This window comes from Salmo trutta, chromosome 13 (assembly GCF_901001165.1).
Source record: "Salmo trutta chromosome 13, fSalTru1.1, whole genome shotgun sequence".
In the NCBI taxonomy this organism is placed as follows: domain Eukaryota; kingdom Metazoa; phylum Chordata; class Actinopteri; order Salmoniformes; family Salmonidae; genus Salmo; species Salmo trutta.
The window spans coordinates 38,498,473-38,509,025 of NC_042969.1; the positions used below are offsets into that span (position 1 = coordinate 38,498,473).

The 10,553-nt window shown below is 41.0% G+C and overlaps 1 protein-coding gene across 1 annotated transcript; it reads right to left on the reverse strand.

The window, feature by feature from the left end:
- Nucleotides 1–552: 552 nt before the first annotated feature.
- On the reverse strand, nucleotides 553–9,841 carry LOC115205756 (melanin-concentrating hormone receptor 2). The gene is made up of 2 exons (XM_029772064.1): nucleotides 8,898–9,841; nucleotides 553–1,450 (listed from the first exon to the last, which is right to left on the reverse strand). Exons 1-2 carry the CDS (start codon nucleotides 9,308–9,310, stop codon nucleotides 808–810), a joined length of 1,056 nt encoding a protein of 351 aa, XP_029627924.1. The 5' UTR covers nucleotides 9,311–9,841; the 3' UTR covers nucleotides 553–807.
- Between the last annotated feature and the right edge of the window lie 712 nt (nucleotides 9,842–10,553).

The following is a 10,553-nucleotide window of genomic DNA, read 5'->3' on the forward strand; positions in this document are numbered from 1 at the left end:
CAATGACTCAATTACCCAGGGTGCCTCTGGGACACAGGTTGAACAAGGCCAAGTACCCCAAAACACGCTCACTCAATCCCAGTCATTATCAGGGAAACAGTCTGAAGTCATCGGTCAATTCTACGCTACACAACACTGGCAGAGATGCATTAAAAAAAATACTGCAGTTTACTATAGAATTCTATTGTAAACTGCAGTATACTGTAGAATACTATACTGCATGGTGTAGTATACTGTAGAATACTATAGTAAATACTACAGTAATGTCTGCAAAAACACTATAGTCCACAAAATCGCTACACTTTTTTATCTATACTATAGTATTTTGATTGCATATAACCTGCCCATTCCCCTTCCCCATATTGTTATACTACAGTATTCACTGTAGTGTTTTTGCAGATATATGAGAGAGAGAGAGAGAGAGAGAGAGAGAGAGAGAGAGAGAGAGAGAGAGAGAGAGAGAGAGAGAGAGAGAGAGAGAGAGAGAGAGAGAGAGAGAGAGAGAGAGAGAGAGAGAGAGAGAGAGAGAGAGAGAGAGAGAGAGAGAGAAAACATTCTTGGCTTACATAGCGATTCAGTAAACACTTGGCTACCACAGGATCAATGATTCTTAGTGATGGTGAAGCAGTTACAGTCAGTTGGGTAATCCATCCACTAACACACAGTGTCACTTCTGTTCCCTGGAAAGATAGCTCAAGTTCGTCAAAGATAGCAGAATGAAAACAGTTGACTTTGGTAGTCTTATTGGGACGAACAAATGTCCTACCTATTCACACATATAGTATGCGAGTGGCAATGCCCGGATTATTACATGGCTGTGCTGTGGTAGTTGGGGTCGGTGGCCACGTTGGAGCCGTCTGTCTTGACCACAGTGGTCTTGGAGGAATTCTGCGGCGAGCTCCTCAACTCCTTCCTGTGACAGAGACGCTCGCGATAGTTCTGAGCGAAGATAAGCAGCATCAGAGGGTTGATGCAGCTGTGGGAGTAACTCAGACAGATACTGATGTTGTAGACATAGACAAAGGTGTTGGTTGGCCTGTTGTTGCTCAAGTTAATCACCTGGATCACGTGATACGGGCTCCAGCACACCAGGAAGAGAGCAATGATCATCACCACGGTCTTGGTGGCACGCTTCGCCCAGACAGACTGTTTACGCTTGACTCGGCGGATGGATCTGAAGACGTGGTAAAGGGTGAGGGAGTAGAAGGTGGAGATGATGATGAGAGGGACGATGAAGCCTAGGATGGACTGGTAGAGAGTGTACCAGTACATGTCCTCAGGCCCATCCAGGAACATCATGCATATCTCCAAGTCGCGCTTCCTCACCACCATGGCATAGATCATGACGGGCACGGTGAGCAGGAAGCTGCCGACCCACACCAGGATGTTGATGATGATGGTCCACTGGATGGTCCGCTTGTCTGAGGTGGGGTGGACGATGGCAATGTATCTGGGGTTAGAAACAAAGAGAAACATCAGTTAGAGACCAGGGGTTAGAGGTCAGGGGTCAGGTTATGCACCTCGGCTGTGCCCTAATTGCACCCCATTCCCTATATTGTGTGTAGATTGATGAGGAAAAAAAATTTGTTTGAAAAAAAATCGATTTTAGAATAAGGCTGTAATGTAACAAAATGTAGAAAAAGGGAGGTGGTCTGAATACTTAGTAGTACAGTACACTACTGTTCACCAGGGCCATTACCAGGTCAAAAGTAGTGCACTATACAGGGAATAGGGTGGCATTTGCTGGAAACATAACGATATCTCTACAGGGATCATTCAGCAGACTCCATTGTGAAGCTGTTGTGTTGTTTCAATAACACCCATTACTTTACCCCAGGCCAGTCTCGTCCAGACAAAGGCAAGTAAATATACAGACAAAACCCCAAAAAACAGAACTAAGTCGTATTTGTCTACAGGTATTTGTCAGAAAAGCAAACAGTAATTTGTTAACCTGGGAAAAAAATACTCTGTTTGAATGTCGCCTATTCATACGGTCTATAGTAACATTTGTGAGAGCAGTCAGGCTCTAATCATGATGTGACATTAAATAAATCTAATAATGTCATGTGTGGATCAGTTGGTAAGATCATGGATGCATCATAAAAACATCCTTATTCCCTATATAGTGCACTACTTTTGACAAGAGATCATAAGGCTCTGGTCAAAAGTAGTGCGCTACAAAGGGTATAGGGTGCCATATGGAATGCACACGAGGACACTGGCATATGCCCAAAGTCATGGGTTAAATTCCTTCAAGGATCACATACACATACTAAGAAATGAATGCCCTCACTGTACTGTACGACACTATGGGTAAAAACATCTACTGTATACTATTCATGTACTGTATTCTATTCATGTTTTCCAATTACTTTGTCTTTTTGGGATTAATTGAGCTGAAAAAAGTCACATATAAAGTGTAATGAATAAGTAAATAAAGTTAGACTGATGACTAGCTTACTGCTTGATGTACAACATGAAATGAATCACGGGTACGTACCAAACAACACCCTATTCCCAATGTAGTGCACTACTTTTCACCAGAGCCCTATGGGCCCTTGTCAAAAGTAGTGCACTTCGTAGGAAAAATAATGTATTTGGGATGCAATAAATCCTAAAATAAAGGATCAGAGATGCTGTTTACTGCGGATGTTAATCAAAGTAAAGTCTATAGCCAATCTGCTGTACTATGCTGTACTTAACGACCCTGTGTCATATGGCATTGAAAGAATGAAAATAATCCTACAGCCATATCACATCGGAGAATTAAAAAATAATAATTTACTCTGTGCTGGTTATGTCTTTCATGATATGACTGAATACAACCAAGGTAGGCCAAGGGATGGAGATATTACTGTAGAGATGTCTACATGACCATAGAGATATTACTGTAGAGATGTCTTCATTTGACCATAGAGATATTACTGTAGAGATGTCTACATGACCATAGAGATATTACTGTAGAGATGTCTTCATGACCATAGAGATATTACTGTAGAGATGTCTACATGACCATAGAGATATTACTGTAGAGATGTCTACATGACCATAGAGATATTACTGTAGAGATGTCTTCATGACCATAGAGATATTACTGTAGAGATGTCTTCATGACCATAGAGATATTACTGTAGAGATGTTTTCATGACCATAGAGATATTACCCAAGAGATGTCTTCATGACCATGGAGATATTACTGTAGAGATGTCTTCTCTGTGGGCTTCTGAGTGGCGCGCAGTGGTCTAAGGCACTGCATCTCAGTGCAAGAGGAGTCACTATAGTACCTGGTTCGAATCCAGGCTGTTTCATATCCGGCAGTGATTGGGAGTCCCATAGGGCGGCGCACAGTTGGCCCAGTGTTGTCGGGGTTTGGCCGGGGTAGGCTGTCATTGTAAATAAGAATTTGTTCATAACTGACTTTTAATGAAAAAATCCACATGAATTTGCCATGGTCATGTAAATATAGATGTATTGACGGCCAGAAAATGGTGCGTATGACCTTCCTATCAACTCAATCAAAGATTGTCACACAGATTAGCAGATATTAAAGCCGGTGAATTGAAATGTCTGTGTTTCCCAATGACTAGGGGAATCTGACTAGGGGAATCTGACTAGGGGAATCTGACTAGAAATTCTCACTAGGTATTCTGACTACGGGAATCTGACTACGGGAATCTGACTAGGTATTCTCACTAGGTATTCTGACTAGGGGAATCTGACTAGGTATTCTCACTAGGTATTCTCACTAGGGGAATCTGACTAGGAGAATCTGACTAGGTGAATCTGACTAGAAATTCTCACTAGGGGAATCTGACTAAGGGAATCTGACTAGAAATTCTCACTAGGGGAATCTGACTAGGGGAATCTGACTAGAAATTCTCACTAGGTATTCTGACTATGGGAATCTGACTAGGAGAATCTGACTAGAAATTCTCACTAGGGGAATCTGACTAGGGGAATCTGACTAGGTGAATCTGACTAGAAATTCTCACTAGGGGAATCTGATTAAGGGAATCTGACTAGAAATTCTCACTAGGGGAATCTGACTAGGGGAATCTGACTAGAAATTCTCACTAGGTATTCTGACTAGGGGAATCTGACTAGAAATTCTCACTAGGGGAATCTGACTAGGGGAATCTGACTAGGGGAATCTGACTAGAAATTCTCACTAGGGGAATCTGACTAGGGGAATCTGACTAGGAGAATCTTAAGATACATATATGGTGCATCTGATTTAGCACCTGATTTAGCTTAGAGTTTGCACATTCTTTGGAAACATGCTAGTATGGGAACATTTGTTTGGAGACTATTACAATAGTTCACAAACTATCTGGGAGTCTTGCTAAATGGTAGTTTAACTAATCTGTGTGTTAAACTAATCCTGCTGGATGGTAGTTTAACTAATCTGTGTGTTAAACTAATCCTGCTGGATGGTAGTTTAATTAATCTGTGTGTTAAACTAATTCTGCTGGATGGTAGTTTAACTAATCAGTGTGTTAAACTAATCCTGCTGGATGGTAGTTTAACTAATCTGTGTGTTAAACTAATCCTGCTGGATGGTAGTTTAACTAATCTGTGTGTTAAACTAATCCTGCTGGATGGTAGTTTAACTAATCTGTGTGTTAAACTAATCCTGCTGGATGGTAGTTTAACTAATCTGTGTGTTAAACTAATCCTGTCCATCTGTTGGAGCTGTGAGTCTCTAAGGCTAATGAGATGTAGGTGTGTGTGTGTGTGTGTGTGTGTGTGTGTGTGTGTGTGTGTGTGTGTGTGTGTGTGTGTGTGTGTGAAAGAGAGAAACAGAATGTGTGTGTGTGTGTGTGTGTGTGTGAAAGAGAGAAACAGAATGTGTGTGTGTGTGTGTGTGTGTGTGTGTGTGTGTGTGTGTGTGTGTGTGTGTGTGTGTGTGTGTGTGTGTGTGTGTGTGTGTGTGTGTGTGTGTGTGTGTGTGTGTGTGTGTGAAAGAGAGAGACAGAGAGAGACATAACGTGTCTGTGTTCCACCAGGCTCAGTAATATGTAGGGAGAACTGTCTGCTAGGAAGGCATGATCTCTTTCCTCTATAAACACAAACAGAATCAGCCCACAGTCCACTCCAGGCAAGGTTGCTGTTGACACAAAATCTGCAGTTGCTACATACATTTTTGAACTCATAAATGAATATGTAGCAATTGATTCTTGAAAAATACAACTTCTAAATGCCTCAGGAGCTTAGTTCAAATCTCATACTCCATCAGAACACAAAATATAAGCGTGTTTTTCTCCAATGTTTTTAAACAATGCATAGCCTCAAAACATTGGGTTCTATTCAATCTGTGTCGCTGAAGGTTTAAAGATTCCGTGACAGAAATTTAAGTCATTTCCTAATGAGCCGACATATGCAGTGTTTACTGTGAATGCAGTCTTCTCCGTTATTAACGCAAGAGCATAAATTTCAATCACGCGTTAACCTTGAACTTTCACGATACGGATTGAATAGATCACATGGTTAAAACTAGAATATTGATCTTGTAGACAGTCAGTCCTTTCATCCATTAGCTCTGTCTATTAATTCGCTAGTGGTTACATTTATCCATTTGCCTCTTTAATAAGAAGAATCATTCAACTGCCGTTAATGTTAACTGGCAGGTCGAATTGTGTGAGACAGGATATGGATCGTCATTCTGAAACGGATGTAATACCATGGTCCCAAATGAACATGATGAACCAGTTAACCTTGAATATATGTTTTATGTACGGCTATGAGCATTCAATCTGTGACCATCCATTTCATTATTAACTCGTCAATCTCTACCCTCTGGGTTATTGACATGGCAGGGTGTACATGATATTGCAGGCTATTATACTAATTGATATGCTGTATGCTGACGGATCCATATTAGATTAGATTAGAAAAGGACCTTTTTATTTTGTTCTAATAAACACACCTGAAAGCAATAACATGTATTTATTACATGACAGACTCCAGCATGTAAAGTAAACTGTAAAGGGGTTACTGTGAATTTGACAGTAGTTTACAGGCAGCTTGTGGCAAGTCAAATTCTGGTATTTCATATTACAATACACCTACTGTAATATAAATACGGTATCAAAGCAAGTACAGTGTAATGACACTAGTACAATGCCGTAAAATTGACTGTGTTATACTGTAAAAAAAAAAAAAAAAAAAGTTCATGCTACGATAATGGGAATGAATTAATGGATGAATTAAATTAATTATTTTAGGGGAGGGGTCTGTATTTCACAGTATTTTACTGTAATTTCCTAGGTTTGGTGCAAGCAGGTTGGCTGCTAGCTAAAGTGTTTACACATTACAATATATTAATGAATGTTTGGTGTTTTATATCACATAGACTTCTAGAGGCCTTAACAAAGGCTTCCAAACTACAGGCCTAAACAGACCAGAAGGACATGGCAAACATTTACATTTTAGATGTGCTGACACTCCAATCTGTCTCTTATACAAATTGATGTAGCACTATTACCACAAAGGAGTTAAATTGGTACAGCATTCTCAATCAGGGGTGCAACAAATATAGCCTCTTACAAGGCAAATATAAACATAAACTCAGCAACAACAAAAAAAGAAAACGTCTTCTCACTGTCAACTGTGTTTTATTTTCAGCAAACTTAACGTGTAAATATTTGTATAAACATAACAAGATTCAACAACTGAGACATGAACTGAACAGGTTCCACAGACATGTGACTAACAGAAATGGAATAATGTGTCCCTGAACAAAGGGGGGGGGGGGGTCAAAATCAAAAGTAAGTCAGTATCTGGTGTGGCCATCAGCTGCATTAAGTACTGCAGTGCATCTCCTCTTCATTGACTGCACCAGATTTGCCAGTTCTTGCTGTGAGATGTTACCCCACTCTTCCACCAAGGCACCTGCAAGTTCCTGGACATTTCTGGGGGGAATGGCCCTAGCCCTCACTCTCCAAATCAACAGGTCCCAGACGTGCTCAATGGGATTGAGATCCGAACTCTTCGCTGGCCATGGCAGAACACTGACATTCCTGTCTTGCAGGAAATCACGCACAGAACGAGCAGTATGGCTGGTGGCACTGTCATGCTGGAGGGTCACGTCAGGATGAGCCTGCAGGAAGGGTACCACATGAGGAGCATGTCTTCCCTGTAACGCACAGCATTGAGATTGCCTGCAATGACAACAAGCTCAGTCCGATGATGCTGTGACACGCCGCCCCAGACCATGACGGACCCTCCACCTCCAAATTGATCCCGCTCCAGAGTACAGGCCTCGGTGTAACGCTCATTCCTTCGACGATAAATGCGAATCCGACCATGACCTCTGGTGAGAAAAAACGTGACTCATCAGTGAAGAGCACTTTTTGCCAGTCCTGTCTGGTCCAGCAACGGTGGGTTTGTGCCCATAGGCGATGTTGTTGTCGGTGATGTCTGGTGAGGACCTGCCTTACAACAGGCCTGCAAGCCCTCAGTCCAGCCTCTCTCAGCCTGTTGCGGACAGTCTGAGCACTGATGGGGGGGATTGTGCGTTCCTGATGTAACTCGGGCAGTTGTTGTTGCCATCCTGTACCTGTCCCGCAGGTGTGATGCTCGGATGTACCGATCCTGTGCAGGTGTTACACGTGGTCTGCCACTGCGAGGACGATCAACTGTCCATCCTGTCTCCCTGTAGCACTGTCTTAGGCGTCTCACAGTACGGACATTGCAATGTTTTGCCCTGGCCACATCTGCAGTCCTCATGCCTCCTTGCAGCATGTCTAAGGCACGTTCACGCAGATGAGCAGGGACCCTGGGCATATTTTTGTTTTGTTTTTCAGAGTCAGTAGGAAGGCCACTCTAGTGTCCTAAGTTTTCATAACTGTGAACTTAATTGCCTACTGTCTGTAAGCTGTTTAGTGTCTTAATGACCGTTCCACAGTGCATGTTCATTAATTGTGTATGGTTCATTGAACAAGCATGGGAAACAGTGTTTATAGCCTTTACAATGAAGATCTGTGAAGTTATTTGGATTTTTACTAATTATCTTTGAAAGACAGGGTCCTGAAAAAGAGACGTTTCTTTTTTTGCTGAGTTTATGTTAATGAGCCAGAAACAACAGCACCTTGCACCCACTAGTAGTCAAACATTTTTTGGGCACCCCAGAGATACGGTAAGGTGGAATTACAATACCATTCGAAATACAGCAATTATTTGCCCAGACCACAACATTTTCCCACAATGCACCATATTTTACACTATGCTAATGTTTCAGAGTATTTTACTGTTTTTAAAAGCCAGAATTGCAGTAACATTTTCAGTTTTTTTGTTACAGTGTAGGCCTATATTCTCAGATTTTACTGGTCTGCTTTGGCTGTGCTTTATCACTGAACCCTCTGACCACGGTTCCTCAACTGGAGGCCTCAGGTTGTTTTTATTTATTCTGGGCAACATTATATGATTATTATTTCTAGTATTATTTTCATTGTTGGAAAAAAAATATGTAAAAACACCAGGAAATCAGCTCCATGTGATTTTAATTTCAGAAATCTGTTCCCAAGTATTCCCACGCATAATAAAGAGACACGTGATCTTATACGAACGTTGCAAGGATTTGGAATGATTACGTTTTAGTCAAATATGATATCTGTTTGGGTTTCTTGTGGTCAATTTGGAGTCTACACATTATAATGTCTAATTATGTTCCGGCTACCGAGCATTCGCTCAAGAAAGAAGTCGCCCCTCGGCTGCATATAACGAGTGTTCTTCGTAATAGCCTATAGGTTCTAACTATGTTATAATCATATCCTACACCAGGTTATATCTACCTGGATACATAAAGGTGAAAGGAGACCTAATTGATGCTATATTCGACACCTCTCTTTGTCATGATCAAACTGACACCTATTGAATTTGGAGAGATGGAGACTTACCTGTCAATACATAGCACCGTTACAATCCCCACGGTAGTAAACTGGTTGCTTACATCCACCACCACGACAGCTTTGCACATGAAGTTCCCGAACACCCACTGTCTGTCCCGGACCAGCTGGTGAATGTTGAAGGGCATCACCAACAAGAAGAGCATATCTGCGATGGCCAAGTTGAGCACGTAGATGTCCGAGACAATCTTTTTCTTACATGTTGCCACTGCGTATATCACCAAACCGTTGGCGATCACTCCAATAGTACACAGGATACCGTATATGGACGGGAATATGTGCATAAACGTCGCCAGGTCGATGAAGCTGGGTGAGGACTGAGTCTTGTTCACACATGACGAGTTGTTGGTGAAGTTACCTATTTCTTCATAGTTACAAAATATGTCCGAGCTATTTATAAACATATTTAGACCTTGAGATATTTGCCGCCCTTGGTCGTAATTGATAACGCGCGGGTCAGTATTATGCTATAGATAAGCACTAACAGTGTCAAGCCGACAAGTCATACTGTATCAGCTTCTATCCAAATTTCTAGAGGCACAACTTGGACACCTCGTCTGGATAAACTGCAGCGCGCGTACCCTTTGGTTGACGCACTTCTTTAGACTATCTTGTAAGAAACTACAGCACAAGTAAAGTATGTGTTTCAATGAGATTCTGCTGATGGATCATTCGCACCAAACCTGGAAACAAGCTGATGCCTCTAGAAGATCAAATTATTCATCCAGGAAGCCGCTACCTTTCTGGACTGGACCTCCCTGTGAGTCTCCGCTGCGCTCTCTCCCTACCCAATAGCGCACCGGATTTTCGCGGACTCGGTGAAGGATAAAACAATCCGATAGTAGTCTCCTCCCTTCAAAATATCCCGATTTATTTAACACTTGATAAAACGTAAATACATTTGAGAGAAAACTGATTGGAAGATCAGTGAGTAAATCCTCCCACTAAAACATTTTTGATCTGTTTCTTGCTCTGAAAAACAACTCATCCATGCATCCCGTTGCGCATGTCATGAGTAAATTGACTTGTGTCACGATGTTTTGATTACATGTTGCTTTATTCAGAACGACAGCTGTTGTTGCCTAATATTATGTAGGCCTTTTATACGTCTATCACAGAATTATAGATTGGTTCATATACAGCCAATGATTCAACGAAGAATCATTAAACAGTTAGACATTATTTTAGTCAACAGCTCCTTTAGCATGAAAAAGACCGTTTACTATGTTATAAATTAAACAGATTCTTTCATATGTTATACATGAAACATATTCTTTAGTATGTTATAAATTAAACAGATTATTTTGTATGTTATACATGAAACATATTCTTTACTATGTTATAAATTAAACAGATTCTTTCATATGGTATAAATGAAACATATTCTTTAGTATGTTATAAATTAAACAGATTCTTTCATATGGTATAAATGAAACATATTCTTTAGTATGTTATAAATTAAACAGATTCTTTCGTACATGTCACTCCTGACCAGTAAAAGGGGTTATTTGTCATTGTAGTTTGGTCAGGGTGTGGCAGGGGGTGTTTGTTTTGTGTGTTTCGGTGTTTTGGGGTTCAGGTTCTATGTTCTCTATTTCAATGTTTATATCTAGTTTTCTATTTTTATGTTGGGTTTTTGGCAATGAC

What these genes read in the sequence shown, in the direction of transcription:
- LOC115205756 (XM_029772064.1), bottom strand. Translation starts at nt 9,310, where the DNA reads ATGTTTATAAATAGCTCGGACATATTTTGTAACTATGAAGAAATAGGT. An exon ending in ACGGTGCTATGTATTGACAG is followed by an intron (nt 1,451 to 8,897) that starts GTAAGTCTCCAT and finishes TTCTAACCCCAG; the next exon opens with ATACATTGCCATCGTCCACC.